Source organism: Cyprinodon tularosa, unplaced genomic scaffold, assembly GCF_016077235.1.
Source record: "Cyprinodon tularosa strain WSP-4 unplaced genomic scaffold, ASM1607723v1 ctg219, whole genome shotgun sequence".
Taxonomy (NCBI): Eukaryota; Metazoa; Chordata; class Actinopteri; order Cyprinodontiformes; family Cyprinodontidae; genus Cyprinodon; species Cyprinodon tularosa.
The window spans coordinates 642377-660061 of record NW_024038819.1 but is presented as its reverse complement, the minus strand read 5'-3'; the positions used below and the strand labels follow the sequence as shown (position 1 = coordinate 660061).

Here is a 17685-nt window from a genome sequence, read left to right as displayed (position 1 = left end):
TGCAGTTTGCAGAGGAGATCACATACAAGTCGCATATATCTGGAAATGTTAACGACAAGAAATTGGATTTCACACAAAATCGGAATCGAGGTGCGTGTTTGTTAACAAAACAGGAGGTTTCTTCTTCTACTACTAAAGCATTCTGGAAAATAAGACAGTTCTGCACATCAAATGATTTAATATGATTGAACGCTTAGTACATGTATTAAAACATCATGATAGGATCATGTTATTTCTGTCTATGTAAGCACAGACTTTGAACTTCTGGTCAACCAAGATCTAGATCGGATTGAGGAAATTTTGCGCATGTAAACAGATCTGCTGTGGGATACCACTAGCAAACAGTTTTGCATGTTAAACATGGTTATTGGTTGCCTTGTAAATTCGGGTTACATCCCAGAGTCCCAGAAGGGTTGATTGAAATTAAAGGCAGTTTTTGAAAGCAATGAATGTCATTTTTGACATTTCTATTATCAACAAAAGAGAAAATTTTAAATTAACTGGATTTGATAGGAAATGTTCAGAGATCAGATTTTTAAGCTGTATGTGTCCTAATGTTGAGCACTGACTGAGAATAAGATCACAGCACGGCCGTGTTTTGCCGTGTTTCCATGGTGACTTCTACGTGTTAGCGTGGTAAAGTGACCTTTCAGTAAAGCTTTTCTGTGTTTTTAAACTGCTGCAATAAAGCAGGTTTACCATGAAAATGAAAGGTTGCTCTAATGAAGGCTGATGTGTTTCCCTCCAGGCTACCCAGAGCATATGGTGTTCTCAGAGTTCCGCAGACGCTTTGATGTCCTCGCACCACAACCAACCAAAAAACATGGCCGCAACCACATCGTCCCAGACGAGAAAAGAGTGAGTCTATAGGCATTCCTCTATGCTGTACACCTGCTGGGCTCTAAATAGAGCCTCTGCAGTAGGGATGGGAATCGAAAACCGGTTCCTGTTAAGAACCGGTTCCGTATTTTCCGATTCCATGGCATCGTTTGGCAGCTCACTGAACGATTCTTTTTTCGATTCCCGCAGCACCAGAGCCTAGAGCGCCGGCTCTGGGGAGCACGACTTACGTCACGTTTTTTACGTAAGTTACGTACGTTACGCAAGTTACGCAAATTACGCAAGTTGGAAGAACTATTCGAGGAGGAAGACAACGAGCTGCGGTCACTTTGTGAATCAAAGCCCCGTCTTTCCTTAGCCCAGAGGGTAGATCAGGAAATCCAGCTCTATAAAAGCTTGCCCTCCATCCCCTGCAGGGATAGCGCCACACTGTGGTGGTGGAACAAGCAAGATACGCTGCCCTTGCTATCTGACTGGCTGAAAACTACCTCTGTGTGCAGGCTTCCTCCACCCCATCTGAGAGGGTGTTCTCCACGGCTGGAGACACCATAAGCCCTGAAAGATCCCGTATCCTTCCAGAAAAAGCAGATATGCTCATCTTTCTGCAAAAGAACTGTTAATTTTCCCTACTACTGTTTTATAATTAGTATTTTTTGTTATTTAAAATAGGTTATTATCCCATCATTTGTTATTAGACATTGTTGGTTATTAAGTTTGTTCTTGTATATTTATTTTTCATTTAAACACAGATGTTACTCCAGTTTCACATTTCCTGTGGACATCTTGATCTTGTTGAGTTTGTAAGATTGTGCAATAGTTAAGTAAACAAAGTTGATTCTGATAATCAAACTGTTTGTTCTCCTTTTTCCCCCAAATTGGAATCGAAATAAGAATCGATAAAGAATCGAATCCTTTCATAGAATCGAAAAGGGAATCGGAATCGTGAAAATCTTTTCAATTCCCAACCCTACTCTGCAGGCCCGTTTTCTGCAAGTATTAGCGGTGGTAATCAGTCCCAAACTGCTGCCTGGTCAGCAGGGTTTTAGCAAACAGCATGGCAGCAGCTACAGCCAACCTTCCTCGTTGACTGACAGGTCTTTAGCTTATTCTTTTATTGAGCTTAAAGGGATAGTACACCCAAAACATGATTAGCCTTCATTTTGTACTCACCCCCATGCTGAACAACACTCTGGAGTACTTTTTTGATATCTCAAATGCATCTGGAGATCTGGGAGGCTTCTTGCTGTCTGCTGACATTCAAATAATGGAGGTCTACGGTGCCCGAGACAGAAAGGTCCATAAAAGTCCACAAAAACGTGTCAATATTCCTCCATACTGCTCGTCCAATGTATTCCAAGTGTCCTGAGTGGGTAGCATCCAGAATTTACTCGAAACGAAGTCATTTAGAATGTTTTTAGAGCATAAACAGTAGTGTATAGGATTTCCTGAAAGCGCACGCCAGCGCGTTCAGGACGCTACGGAAGCCAGCAGACCAAACCAGATGAAAGTGCGCATTCAGCGTCTGCTCTGCTGATAATGCAAGCGTAGAAGAAGAAATGTGCTGTTTACCTGTGCAAAGAAAGAAACAACGAAAGAAAAATGTCTGAGGACTTCAGTGTTGAGGAAGAGCATGAGTTCTTTGCCGAGCTGAATGCGCACTTTCATCTGGTTTGGTCTGCCGCGGTTTCCGTAGACTCGTGAACGCGCTTTTAGGAAATACTATACACTACTGTTTATGCTCTAAAAACATTCTAAATTACTTTGTTTCGAGTAAATTCTGGATGCTACCCACTCAGGACACTTGGAATACATTGGACGAGCAGCATGGAGGAATATTGACACGTTTTTGTGGACTTTTATGGACCTTTCTGTCTCGGGCACAATAGACCTCCATTATTTGAATGTCAGCAGACAGCAAGAAGCCTCCCAGATCTCCAGATGCATTTGAGATATCAAAAATGTACTCCAGAGTGTTGTTTAGCATGGGGGTGAGTAGAAAATGAAGGCTAATCATGTTTTGGGTGTACTATTCCTTTAAATATCAGAGCATCTTCACAGAATGAAGCACAATAATTCTGTCAGTATTTAGCTCTAACCTGAGTTAGCAGGAAGAACAATAGAATATTATCCTCCACAGATTCTGAAATGGTAACAAGAAGAAAACAATGAACTATATTCAGAGAAAGTTGAGTGAACGGAATGCTAAAAAGCTGCAGCAACCTGAGACTGAGTTTGGTAAAAAAGAACAGAAGCAAACAAAACATTTCCCCGCTCTTGATGTGTACTAGATGTAATTAATTAATCTGAGCTTTTGGTCAGGAATAAGTTGAACAAAGTGACATCTTGCACACATTAAGTGTGGAGAAATCTTTAGTTTCCTGAAGTTTTATTCTGAGAAAATGTTTGCATAAAACTAGAGGAGGTCTGATCATTAAAACCAAACTGTACAGTTGGAGTTCTAGACCAATTTTATGTCAATTCCATGTAACATAAAAGCAGCTTCTACCAGATCCCATAAAGAAGCTTTCTTTTATTCATACATTTTCTTAAACCTTAATTTGTTCTTAAACGGAACTGAGCTGAAACTCAGCCTATGGCGTGAGTGAGAAATTTAGGCATCTTCTGACTGACTGTCCTGCTTCTCTTTAGGCAGTGGAAGAGTTGCTGGAATCCCTGGAGTTGGAGAAGAGCAGCTTCCACATGGGGCTGAGCAAGGTGAGTAAATCAGACGCAGGCTCATCTCTTCCTGACAGTTTGGTTTAAAAACTCTCTTATGTATTATTTATTTTTGGCAAACCTTTCATTCCACTCTACTGTTTTCACCCTAAGTCCCTTTTATTGATGAAGTAACTGACCAGCAGGTATATTTCAGACGGCTTTATCTGTTTGGGCCTGTTAAACTCGAATCTGTTCCAAATTCAGATGCAGTAAACCGACTCTAGGCTGTCATTAACCCTTAAAGCCCGATCCAAGAATAAAACAAAACAGAAAATTACTTTTTTTTTTGGTTTGAACTCCTTATTTGCCCTTTTACCAAAATATGTAAAAAGAAAAAACAGAAATTAATTTTTGATATTAATAATTTATTACTATGCGATAAGTCAAGATTATTTTTTGTGTAGTCTTCTGCCCTCTGTTGTCAGGTATATCTGATTGTGTACAATAGGATTTTGAGCAAAGTTTTTACCATTAAATTATGCAAAAGGTGTCAGATGCAAAACATTTCAGAAACTGTATGTATCAAATACGATACATTTGGCATTATAGGGTTAAGGATGGATTATTCACACCACATCCATTGAACCTGCTTAGGACCCTTTTCTCCCTGAATCCTGATCAAATTCACTCTGAATGTCAGGGCTGTTCTTGCTGCCCCTTTTTTTTTCTAAAAACACGTTGCTGGTCATTTGGAGAAGACGGCTTCATTTAGGCTGTTTTTGCTCTGAGGCACCTTGCAAAATATCTGCTGGCAGCTAAAACTGTCTGTATGTTCCTACATCATGGCTGGGAGTTGCTCTGGGTCCAGGCGTTCTCTCCTCTGAGTAAAGACTGATGCTATGTTCAGACCACAAGTACAAGTTTAGTTCTGACATGCGGCTGAAGCATCTTTGCTGCTCTAGTCGAAAAGTGGGTCTGATGTGCCTTGGATGAGCTATCCTATCTTTGCCCGTAACAATGGCAGCTACATTTGCTGTGATCAGTGGGTAAACGGTTGTTTTAAAATGTTTTTAAGTGAGAAATCCATCTGAAAACTTCATCTGTGCAGTCAGTTCATCAAGATTATGATCCTGCCTTCAAATATTATGTTGCTGTTGAAGCCGCTCAGACCCCCGTACACCTGCTGTGCGCTGTCACTGGGAATCCTGTTCAACGGCAGCCTCTGGCCCGGTCGCCTCTTCGCGGTCAGGCTCCAGAATAATAAAAGTAAACATATTTTGCCTGCAGGTTTTGACATTTTTAGAGCGACCGTAGCGCTCTGCGTCAGCAGTGCTGTGTCCGTCTCCCTGCCAGATGCCAAATCAGTTTCTCTGATTGGTTGATGTGGCATGCCGAGCAGCAAAAGGTCTATTTTTCCAACTTCAGCAGCTGCTGCTTCTGAAGTGCGTCACGTTTCAGATGCTCAGAAGCTTATTATGCGCTAATCCTGCTGCTTAAACGCTGCAGGACCCTTTGCTGCACCTTGATGTGCATCAACCGTTGACTTTGCATGTAAACTAGCTGCGTCTGCTGCCTCTGCTGCTTGCAGAGGTTCTGAACGTAGCATGAGACTCAACCTTTGCTAGTGTTCTGCCTTAATGTGCGTATTTCTCTCTGATTTTTAGTCTAATCTTCTTTTTGTATTTCTAATAACAGGATTTTTTTTAAGTTTAAAAACACAAACAGGTCAAAGATTAATGTTACATTTCAATGCTGAAAAAAAAAAACAGTTTGTTGTAAATGTGATATGATTACCCGTGATTGATAATATTGATGTTTCTAAATGAGACACAGACCTGTCTGTTCAGTACTTGGGTTGTTCGGTCTTTTGTGGCGTCATGATGTGCTTCCTCTTTTTCATTGTTTTCATCAGACCAACATGGAAGCACCCTTCAGACTTGTAGGATTGAGAAACACAAGCAGCCATGATGCTAAAAACATTCAAATAAAAAGTTAAACATGTAGAAACAGCACAACTTTCCTTTTTTATAAGCTTTTATTTCAACATTAATATAATCTGTTTATCGTTTGATGAATGTTTCATGGCTCTCGTTCACTGAAAGGACATAAAGGGGATCTGCAGGTTTTGTAGTAGAGCAACCCTTCCTGTTTGCCTTTGTTCCCGTCTCTACCTGAAACCCTCTCTGTCCTGCAGGTCTTTTTCCGAGCGGGGACTCTGTCCCGTCTGGAGGAGCAGCGCGATGTCCAGACCAGGAATAACATCTCGCTGTTCCAGGCTGCCTGCAGAGGCTATCTGGCCAGACAAGCATTCAAAAAGAGGAAGGTAAGTTCCCTGATGGCGGATTCACTGTCCTCTGTATAACGACTCTTCATGAATATCTGACAATATAAGCTGGTTGTCAGGGTTAAATGATAATAACCCCTTATTGCCCTAGAAATAACCAACACAAACAGACACGTTACTTTCCTGCAGAAGAGAAGATAAGAAACAGAAAATGTTCTCTCCCTGAGTCGTCTGTGGTCAACTCTGCTGGGACCTCTCTGTCCCCTGACTTTGTCAGATTTCAAAGGAGTAACAGGAGGGGTCGGATGTTTACACATTCAAAAAGGGGGTGCAGGTTTATTCCTGTTGGTTATCAATCACCTGCATCAGCATAGCTGGATAAGAACAGGTCCTGGCCCCCGCATCCCCAACATCACAGGAGAAAACGTGGAGGAGCTTCACTATTTGCTGCACAGTTAGGGTTTAATTCTGATGTCTACCATGCTATACCCTGAACCTTTGTGGGCCTTTTGATTCTGTTTACAGATCCAAAATCTCGCCATCCGCTGCATCCAGAAGAACATCAAAAAGAACCGCGGCGTGAAGGACTGGCCATGGTGGAAGCTCTTCACCACCGTTAGACCTTTGATAGAAGTGCAGCTCACTGAGGAGCAGATCCGCGGGAAGGATGTGAGTGTGTCGTACCTACAGAACCAGTGTGCATGGGTTTGGGTTAGGGATATCTTCTGCAGTAATAGAACAAAAATACCCTGAAAATTCCTGATGTTTCATTAAAACACATTTTATTCTGCGTCTTTTTTATTTATGACCTTTCTCTACGTCTTCATCTGAATGCTGAGCTAAAAACCAGCCAGACCTGCTTCTGTCATGACGCCTGTCTGTTTTCTCTCAGGAGGAGATCCAGCAGCTGAAACAGAGGCTAGAAAAGGTGGAAAAGGAGAGGAACGAACTGCGGCTCAACAGTGACCGGCTGGAGAGCAGGGTGACTTAACAACTCCCCACACATCTGAAGGGTTCTGATGATAAATGATTGAGTTTGAAGTTGCTCAGGTTGTAGAAACAGGCGCTGGTTCTAAGCTCACAAACAACTCAATGTGGTGGAATGAGTCTAGTTACCGTAGTGTTACCTGTACCAAAAGCTAACAGGTTGGTAGCTAACCTGTTAGCTACTAAACACAGCTAGCCACAGCTCTCACCCTTTATATAGGCCATTTCTCAATATGTGTACTTGTGCGTTTTCATGTGATCGTGTACTCGTGAAACGTAATCAGCCTCAGCCCTAGTACTGTTCCAATTCACAAGAACAAGAAGACCGAGAACGGCTCCTGGATGTTGTTCTCACCCCTCCCTCTTTACCCAGCATGGATCAGAGCAGACTTGTCCATTCTTGAGATTGACAGCTGTCCCATCATGCACTGCGGCAGCAGCAGCTTCCAGTGGAGCGCTCACACAGCTGTGTTAAGATAACTTTTCTGTTGCTGTTTTAAGATCATTTCTAGGAGTGCACACTGTACTTTAAGCTTCACTATATGGCCTATTTACCGATTTAATGCTTAATAAAAAAAAAAAAATCTGAAGTTGAGAGGAGCGCGGCAACCAGTGGAGCTCAGAGGGTAGCCACAGCCAGGGCTAATCCTAGCACGTCTGCAGCAGCCCTCTTTTAGCATAGCCGTGTGTGAAGGGCCGCTGCCTCTGATTATGATTTTTTTGTTTTATTTGGCAAAATCTTCATTTGATTTATGTTTATCTGACTGTGTTAACTGTTATTCCCCCAATTAATGAAAAAAGTAAGAATTTATTATCTAGAGACTATTAATAACATGAGGTGAAATGCAGCTCCAGATGAGCTGAGCGTGTGGTGATGTCATCAGTACGTGTCTGTTCCTATTGACCCATATTTACGCTGCGTGCTCCCGTTCTCCCGCAGTCCAGACTTTCCTGTGTTCTTCTCAAGAACATTCTTGGCGAGATCTAGCAGTTACTTTGTGCACCATAAACATATTTTTTTAGTTTTGATATCACGTAAAACTTCATCCATCATTAGACACGCTAACAGATGCTCCCGACTCAAACTCAGTCACCTGATTTACCGACTGACCAAGAAATGTGTCAGTCATCGCCATAAAGTGGAGGAGAAACTATTTTGTGGAGGATGGTGATTAATAATTATAATTAATAATAATTATTTAGCTTCTTCTCTGTAAGACTAATGGATAGTGAAACATTAGGGTCAGAGGTCATGCAGGTTAGAATTGTTTCATTACAGCTTATTCTGTCCTCAAGTTTAACCCTATTTAACAAACAAATCTAGTTGATTGACTGGCAGCAGGTTGGTGAAATGATCCAGAGTTTTGAGGTTTGTTTAAAACTTACTTTCTGCTTCATGTTCTAGTTTATAAGCTTGGTTCAGATTAGATTCCGGTGCTTTTAGAGGAGCAGAGTGGAACAAAAACAAATGTTGGACCATCAGTGTGAGACCGTCTGTCCCTTCAGGTCACAGAGCTGTCCACAGAGCTGACTGATGAGAGGAATACGGGTGAGTCTGCTTCCCAGCTGCTGGAGGCCGAGACCTCTGAAAGGCTGCGTCTGGAAAAGGACATGAAAGACCTGCAGGTAGAACCTATCAGCTGCTTTCGTCCTCTGCTGTTTTTTGTTTGGGTTGTCATGGTAACAGCTGCTCTGCTCTGTCCAAAAAGACCAAGTTTGACGGCATGAAGAAGCAGATGGAGTCCATGGAGATGGAGGTCATGGAGGCCCGGCTCATCAGGGCTTCCGAGCTGAATGGAGAGTTGGATGATGATGACACAGGTCAGATGACGTTTCCACAGCAACACACAGTTACTCAGCTCCTACCTACCTACTTCTGGACAGATTCCATCTCTACTAAAGGCTGTATGACACCACAATTAAAACACCTGAAGTTCTGAAGGCTATTTTTTTTCCTTGTCAAAATAAACATTTCAAACCAAATTACATTCTTTATATCTAGAATCAACATTCTGGATGTGTAGAAATTAACTTATGCTCCACTAATCTGGAACAAACTCCCAGTAAACTTTAAAAGTGCTGAAACCAAGCCTGGCCAGCCAGACCGACCGGACGTATCCACAGAATATCTGGTAAAGAGGTGGTAGAGCTCAGTTTCCATTAGGGCTGCGACTGAAAGTTATTTTGCAAATTGATTAATCTGTCGAGGATTTTTTGAATCGATTAATAATCGGATAGGAACAGGTTCCTTAAAGAAGACAGTTTAAAAAACATTAAGCCAGGTGAAACTAAAACAACAGCCACTCTGCATTATGGCATGTATACAAAAACAAGTGGAAACTGGGCAGTTAGATACCAAGGTTAAAAGCTCTTCTTCAGTTCAGCATTAAATATAATGTGAGAATCCCGGTTGCAGGTAACCATGCGTCGCTTCATTTCCAATTCAGACTAGATGCTTCTGTTTTTGCCAGTTTTTGTGGGTCCAGATAGAATCAGTTTGACTATTCCAGCTAAAGAGGCGTTCTGTGAATGTGTTTGTGAAACAGGAGGAGAGTGGCGGCTGAAGTATGAGCGAGCCATCAGGGAGATCGAGTTCACCAAGAAGCGACTGCAGCAAGAGTTTGATGACAAGCTGGAGGTTGAACAACAGAACAAGCGGCAGCTGGAGAGGCGGGTGAGTGGACACCTTGGTTTGCTGAGGCTGGTGTGTCCAGTTTCTAGCATTTTAGTATCCGATGAAACCCGTCTGCCTTCTTCCATCCAGAGACTGATGATCCAGGCGGCAGCCTTCGGCTCATAACTCTTCTCTAATTCAGGTTTCTTTAATACAGTCGGTGTTGAACACATTTCAAGATCTCTAAAGGCAAATAAAGCAGAAGTATCAAGCTGCTGTTGGTCAAATACATAAACCTGAAAAGGTCCAGACACAGTAATATCATGAGACATTTATGTGACAGATTTAGGGCTTTTCTGGAAGTTTCCTCTACTCCTGATGAGGGGTGAGTCTAGTGGAAAACCATAGGATTGATTGGCCATTTCAGCAGGAAAAAAGCATTGACTTTTTCACATTTAAACAGGTTGCAGACCGACTTTTATACTGTCAGGGGTTTGGCTAAGTGGTTTAGGTCAGGTTTCTGTGGGATTTTGCTGGTAGGCTTCCACTGCTGCTCTGCAGTTTGGAGCAAAAGTTGAAAGAGAGGATGTTCCTATCCGATTAAATACAGTTTATTACTGCAGCACCAATTCTCAACACTTGTCATCTTAAGACGCTTTTAAGAGACAATTTAAGTTTTCTCTAAGTTTTCTATCTAAGGAAAACCAGCTGATTGCATCAAATCATGCAGGATCCTCTCCTCCTGGATGAGCAGGCAGATACAGTAGATATTCACTTGGATTGTGGCATTGACTCTACAGCAATCTCTTATACAGGGCAAGCATGCAGCGACAGTAGAGAGGAAAAAAACTTCCGTTTAACAGGAAGAAGCACAACAACTTCAGCCAAGGCCGACTGGGGTTCAAGGATACAGAAACAGAAACATTGATTGATACTTAAGCAGGAATGGCTGATCTGGAACACTGCTTTTATATTAAAAGACTTTCACAACTTTTATTGTCGTTTTGTATACACAGAGTGTATACAAAATGTCTGATAACTGAGCTTTTATTCTAACTGGTACTGGGAATAAATGGTTTATGGGTGTGTTTCCCTGTTTTAATTGGGATGTTAAATAAGGTTTATAGGAGTTGGATGGATATTGATTCGATGGGTTTGATGTTCCTTGTTTCTGGTTAATCCACTGTTTCGCTATTTTTAAAAGGGGATACATCTTGCCGTTAATCTAAAAAGTCACTGGCTGCAATCAGCAATGACCTTTAGGATATTAAAGCTGGGATGATTTTTTTATATCAGCTTTTATATCAGAAAAGATTGGTTGCTTGGTTTAGTTTTTTTCTTTTTCTTCAGAAAATACTGCCCTCTAGTGGCTGGATGGAATCCCTTAGTGCTTGTCAGATATAATGGCAAGAAAGACATGCTGTGACTTATTTTATTTGGGTTTCTTTACTCGCTTTTTTTTTTTATTTTTTTTTATTTTATAAAAGTTCAGAGAATTTTAGGTCTACATGTTCTGCTGTTAGGGTTTTGGCAAAAACAAAACTTCCAAAATTAGTGGAAGTTCAAATATTGATAGAAATCTCTATTTTCTTTTGTGTGTTCTTACAGATCAGTGACCTGCAGGCTGACATTGAGGAGTCTCAGCGAAATATTCAGCAGTTGAAGAAGAAGAATCAGCGGCTGATAGCTGAGCTGCAGGACACCAAGCTTCACCTGGAGGGCCAACAGAGCCGGAACCATGACCTGGAGAAAAAGCAGAGAAAGTGTGTTCACACGTCAAGCTTAACTGACAGCATCTGAGTTGATTTCTGCTTTAGTTTTTGGCCTTGCTGATATCAGTCCAAGCTTCTGTGTTCTGATCCGGTTCAATGACTTTTGGTAGGTTTGACAGTGAGCTGAGTGCAGCTCAAGATGAGGCACAGAGGGAGAGGAGCCTGAGGGAGAAGCTAGCTCGGGAGAAGGACATGCAGAGTGGAGATTGCTTCAGCCTCAGACAGCAGCTGGAGGTGAGTGTCCTCCTGTGCCCCCCCATTCAGCAAAGATACTGCTACATGGCTGGACATCTGATATTGCAATTTCACCAATTAGATGAGCCCTTGAATGATATATTACCTAAAAAAGTTAACAAGCCAAGAAGAAAAAAGCTAATTTAAAAGTTCAAAAGTAAAGTTCAAAAGTTAATAAGCCTAGATAACAATTATATTTAGGTTTGTAAACTAAAAATGTCAGTGCCAGTATCAGCATTAATGCCTGTAAGTTTATGTTGTACTAAAAAAATGTGTTTCTTTCACTCTCAGAGTGTTTTTCATGAATTTCTTATAGAAGCGCTTTTGTTATTCAGGCAAGTTGGCGTTTCTTGTTATTACATTGACATTAATTCACAGTCTGACTTCCTTCTTCACTGAAACTTTGCTCGAGCTTCCGTCATTACGTTTAGCCTCTCACTTCCTCTTCCTGTTTCACTCAGTGCTTGACGTTGTCTCACTGGCTGTTTGTGTCTCGTAGGATAAGGACCTTGAATTGCGCACCGTCCAATTAAAGCTCGACCAGTTTGAAGCAGAGCTGCAGGATCTGAACTCCCAGGAATCCAAGGATGAAGCATCTCTAGCTAAGGTCTTTGTTTTTCTTGGATTGATCCACAGAGAAAGTCTTTGTTCGGATGTTTACCTTAGTTGATCTGTGACTGTAAACGCTGTGATTCAGATGAAAAAGCAGCTTCGTGACATGGAAGCAAAGATCAAAGACCAGGAGGAAGAGCTGGATGAGCAAGCCGGGACCATCCAGATGTTGGAGCAGGTAGAGATGGGCTTTCTTTTCTTAATCAAACAGGGCAGCTCTGTTGTCATGCTAGCAGTTGTCTCACACATGCTGTGTTGCAAACAGACCAGGTTCTCATCCTCTGGACTGGATGTATTGATGTGAATCTTTACAGGTCGGAGGGGAGCTGCTGATCTGCTGATGCTTTTCAGGTTTTCCACATTGTGTTTGATGATTGATCTGTTTCAGGCTAAACTACGGCTGGAGATGGAGATGGAACGTTTGCGTCATACTCATTTTAAGGAGATCGAAAGCAAAGACGACGAGGTGGAGGAGATCAGACAGTCTTACAGTAAAAAGGTCAGAATTTATTTTCTTTGTTTATTTATTTTTTTCTTTATTAATAATTAATAACATATTTTCATGCTTGAAAGAAAAAGCTTCCCTTCATGGCCAGAGAAGAGTAAAGAGAGAAGATAACAAGCTGTGAGCAGAGGGGAGTCCATGCCTACACTGATTTAAACCTAAAGCCGGGCATACACTGTGCCATATTTTCAGTCGTTACACACAACTACAACTTAAACTGTACAACGAAACCGCAGAGTTGTGCGACCCGATTCTCTGATGCAATCTACCTTCTCACACTGCACGTCCGAAAACCACACGTCGGACTGATCGGCAAGCGATGGTGCTGGTCCGACTCGTCAATCTGGAAGAAGAAGAAGAAAAACTCTTCTGATAAATCAGCTTGTAGCTCTGCTTCAACAGCAGGATTTTCCACGAACGGCTCGCGACGGCCGACTGAATTTCAAACATATTTGATTTTCTCCCGACCTCAGGATTCCTGACCGGGAGGTCGTCATCAGAGGCTGATTGCCCATCATTACCCCCTGTACACTACACAACGCATGACGTACGATCAGACTGAATGTCGGCCGTTTGAAAAAATTCTCGCACGACTGGAAGAAAAGAAGAATCGGCAAGAAAAGGGCTAAGAATCGTACAGTGTACGCCCTCTGCTGGTGCATCTTTTCTGCATTTCCTCCAGCTTAAATACCATGTGTAGATTTCTCTCTCTAGTCTGCAGATGGTGGCTTAGAGCAGGAAATCATCTCAGTTTATGTTAATTTTCCTACTTTTAGTCTGTTTCATAAACCTCGAGAGCTTAATCTATCTCATCTTTAACTGATGTTTGGAAATGCAAACCTATTTAGACACAATAGGAAGCTGCAGTCCAACAGTATGAGTGATTGATTACTCGACCCAGACCACTGGCAGAGACACTTGGATCCTGGCTCTGGGCCTCGTCCTGTAGACGATAGCAGTGGAAACATTTACCATGACGAGGTGGATGAGAAGTTCTCTCATAGAACAGTCCTGCTTTACTGAACCCGTTAGGTCTTCAAACGTCAGGTCAGAATCATGCTGTGTTTCTGCTATTTCCACTAAAATAGAGCTTTTATAGCCCTTTAGCCACAGCTTCCATATAAATAAAGAGGGGGCTGATTTTAACCAATGCAGAAATGGTGTGAGAAACGCTAGCTGTAGCCCTGCGCACTAGACGCCATCTTTTCAAAGCAGAAGCACCCCTTCTAGATATAGATGGTTACACTTTGTCATGCTGGAGGCATCTAGACCCCAACAGGAGGGCTTGGAGAGTCCATCAATGTCAGACATAGAGAAACAAGGATCCTGCTTTCATGGTGTGTTTTATGTGTGTGTAGCTGAAGCAAATGGAGGTCCAGCTTGAAGAGGAGTACGATGAAAAGCAGAAGGTGCTGAAGGAGAAGAGAGAGCTGGAGGCAAAGCTCCTTTCTGCACAAAGCAAGGTAAGAGCACTTTTGGGTGTACTATTCCTTTAAGGCTCAAATTTCTACATAAACCTGGACGAATGAATGCATCTTCACATCATAGGAGGTCCTGGACGTGATTGGAGCTTCAGTGTTTTTTTAGTGCTTATTTGAGGTGCTGCAGAACCTCCTGAAAGTGACTCAGAACCACAGAAACCCTCAGTGATGCTGATTTAAACCAGCATGTCACAGACTGGTGCCCATTAGTTGGTAAAATTTAAAGAGCTGAAAGCATTGATGAGTTATTTTTTACAAGCTGTAGTTCTGGCGTTTCCAGTTTCCTGCAGAACGCCACGAACACGCCTGTGTGTAACTGCAGCGTTTGAGGAACATTCACAACAAGACTCGTTTTAATCCCACTTCACTCATGTTACTGCCACCATAACGTCTCACATTTGTTCAATTTACCAAGACCAAAACTTGAGTGCGATTTGGAAAGGGCTTTTTTTTTTATTAGGATTTATATTGAAAATGCAATTAGTTGTTCAACACAAGTGTAATTGAAACTCAAAAGGGAGGGAGAAATGTACTGGTTGGATCAGACTTAAACTGATGTTCTTAGACTACAGTTACACTGAAAAGCTCATTAAGATTCACTTTATAAACTCAGCTGCACCACTTTCTAAATTAAACATGTTGGTTGCAGAGTCATGCTTTGGGACAGGATTGCTAGTCAGAGCTGATGGGAAGAGGGATGGAGCTAAACCCTGGAACATCGCTGAAAGAAAACCAGCATAAAGCTGCAGAGGAGCTGAGAAATTTACCTTCCAGCAGGACAACGGCCCTGAACATCCGGCATGATTTACAGCTGATAGTTTATATTAAACCATTAGAAAAGATTTATATGAAATATTAAAAAAACAACAGATATAGATCCAAGCACAAAGTTTCGTCCACAGATGCGGAGTCTTTCCCGTTTAAATTAGCTGTTTTGCTGCATTTTTACATCTTGATTTTCAGAGCTGTCCAGATTTGTTTAAAAAAACAGACCCTCTCTCTTCCACTTATCGATGCTGCAGCTTTTTCAGTGATTTATCACTCAAATCTCTATCAAACACATTGGGGCTTTATATGATGTGAAAAGATTGGAAAGACGTGTGTGAATAAACAATCGATCACATTAATATCATGCTATTAAGATTCTTCGGTTGGTTTTGAAACATGAAGAGTGTCTGATTATTCCTCTCTGCCCAGGTGACCCATTGTGATGTAGAGACTGAGAAGCGCCTGAAGAAGGACTTAAAGAGGACCAAGGCACTACTGGCTGATGCCCAGATCATGTTGGACCACATAAAGAACAATGCGCCCAGTAAGAGAGAGATCGCCCAGCTGAAAAATCAGGTACATAGCAGGTTTTCCACATGCATATGTTTTTACTCTTGAAATTTCTGATTTGTAAGAAAACATTTTCAAATGTAATTCCATATGATATCAAAATGTTTTTGGAGGAAAAATACCAGAATACACCAGTAAAAGACTCAGTTCGGTGGTTAGCCTACATCTCAAACATGGCTTTTTCTCTGTTACAGCTGGAAGAGTCAGAGTTCACCTGTGCAGCTGCAGTAAAAGCTCGTAAATCCATGGAGGTGGAGATTGAAGACCTACATGTCCAGATGGAGGATATCTCTAAAGCCAAACAAATGGTGGGGATGCTTCTCTGCATCATTTACAAGCACTCTGAGCTTAAGGATGACGGAACAGATGCATTTATAAACTACATGACCACTTCATTCATTCATTGTCTAAAATCAAGTAGACGAGGGAAACCCAGACACCCCTGTTACTATCAGCACTCCTACACTCATACTGGCAGAGTCTAAGCTGTTGCAAAGCAACATTACTGTTTTCTGTCCTGATACAAAACTTTTTTGGATCATCTTAGGAGCAGAACTAAATATGACTACAATGAGCAGACTGCTGTTCACCGATTGGCCATTGCCTAATCCACCATATGTTGGCGGTGGAGAGAATGAAAAGCCACAGACTTATCTACGCAACACTTTAGATAAAGATCAATTATTATTGAGGAGAGAAACACAGCTAAACAGAAAATCCCTAAACAAGGAGGAAAATCGGTGGCATGACAAAAAACATGACGATAAAAACTGAAATAACTACAAATATTTCAAAATTAGAGTAGCATGGGAAAGTAGGAGAGTGAGGAAAAGTGGGATTCATGTCTTCCAGCAGCCTAAGCATATAGCAGCATGATTGTAGAGATGGCTCAGGATAACCTGAGTAACGTTTAAGCTTTATGAAAAAGGAACCATTAAGCCTAATCAGGTGTCTGGCACACATTAGAGCTCGGAGTTGGTTCTACTGGAGAGGAGGTTGATAACTAAATGATCTGCCTCCTATTCTACTTTTAGAAGTTGTAGGAACCAATAGTACCATATTTTCATGACCATAAGGCGCACCGTACTAAAAGGCGCAGTCTCAGTTATGTGTGCCATTATTGTATTTAACACACACATAAGGCGCACCGGACTATAGGGCGCGGGTTTTATATACAGGTACATATCCTCTACTACGTTTAAATACCTCTACTGCGTATTTAAAAATAGAGCGGGAGCAAAACTGAGTATGTTTGTCTCACGGCCAGCTCCCAGGTTTGATTAATACTTCGTAATAAATACATGAATAAAGCAGAGACACATCGCTGATGACACAGAGCGCTGTGATCACTCCTCTGAAACAGTTTATTGACGCATAAATTAACTTAAAATGCAGAAATCTGCCGGCAGAATATGTTCGCTTTTATTATCCTGGTGCCTGCAGTTTAGATTATTTAGATGAAAAACACCTACATGCCGCCGCGGTGAACCGCGAGGAGGCGACCCGGCCAGAGGCTGCTGTGGAATGGGATTCCTACTGACAGTGCACCGCTGGTATGTGGGGGTCTGAGCGGCTCCGACAGAAATAATTCGAATGCAGGATTGTAATCTGGATGAACTGACTGCACAGATTATTTTTTTTCAGGTGGACTTTCTCACTTAAAAACATATTAAAACTACTTTATTCCCACTGATCACAGCAAATATAGCTGCAAGGCAAAGAAAGGATAGAGTAGCTCCGCCCAACGCGCGTCAGACACACTTTTGCACCGCGCAGCCAGAGCAGCAAAGCTGCTTCAGCCGCGCGTCAGAACTAACTGGTACAAGCAGCAAAAATAAAGCAGCAGACGCGTGAAAGCAGCCTTACTTTGAACGGCCGGTTCACACCGATGTCGAGCGGTTGAAGTTCCTTTGTCAGACCTCCCGGAATAACAGCGAGCACAGCGTTCATTTGTTTCACCATGTTTTTCACATCGGCTGTGAGATGGGCACGCATGGAGTCACAGATTAACAGCGATGGTGATGCTTGGAAAAAACCACCTGGTCTCCTTACATTTACCTCCCTCAGCCACTCTTTCATCATCTCCTCAATGAGGAGATGAGGAGTTCTGCATAAAGCAAATACCTGTTCTTTTAAACACAATCCACGCCCACACTTCCCCCTTTAACATTCTCATGGTGGTCTCAAACGTCCGCAGTAACAACGCACATAGGGCGCACCGCACATTTTGAGGGGAAAAAAAGACGTTTATATGCACCTTATAGTCGTGAAAATATGGTATTTTTATGTTTATGCATTCAGAAGATGCTTTTATCCAAAGAGACTTACAAAGTAGGCAGAATTTTACAGTTACCATCAAT

At 42.0% G+C, this 17685-nt stretch overlaps 1 protein-coding gene across 13 annotated transcripts in view; it reads left to right on the top strand.

The window, feature by feature from the left end:
- Positions 1–17685, top strand: part of myo18ab (myosin XVIIIAb) — a 98466-nt gene that overhangs the window by 64863 nt on the left and 15918 nt on the right. For all 13 annotated transcript variants that reach the window (XM_038286008.1, XM_038286007.1, XM_038286006.1 and 10 more), the window contains 16 exons: positions 749–858; positions 3490–3555; positions 5693–5821; positions 6308–6451; positions 6675–6764; positions 8276–8395; positions 8479–8590; positions 9316–9443; positions 10992–11146; positions 11266–11389; positions 11889–11996; positions 12087–12179; positions 12390–12500; positions 13865–13969; positions 15185–15331; positions 15520–15633. In XM_038286008.1, the coding sequence (XP_038141936.1) occupies positions 749–858; positions 3490–3555; positions 5693–5821; positions 6308–6451; positions 6675–6764; positions 8276–8395; positions 8479–8590; positions 9316–9443; positions 10992–11146; positions 11266–11389; positions 11889–11996; positions 12087–12179; positions 12390–12500; positions 13865–13969; positions 15185–15331; positions 15520–15633 (1856 nt within the window). The remainder of the gene's footprint in view (positions 1–748; positions 859–3489; positions 3556–5692; positions 5822–6307; positions 6452–6674; positions 6765–8275; positions 8396–8478; positions 8591–9315; positions 9444–10991; positions 11147–11265; positions 11390–11888; positions 11997–12086; positions 12180–12389; positions 12501–13864; positions 13970–15184; positions 15332–15519; positions 15634–17685) is intronic.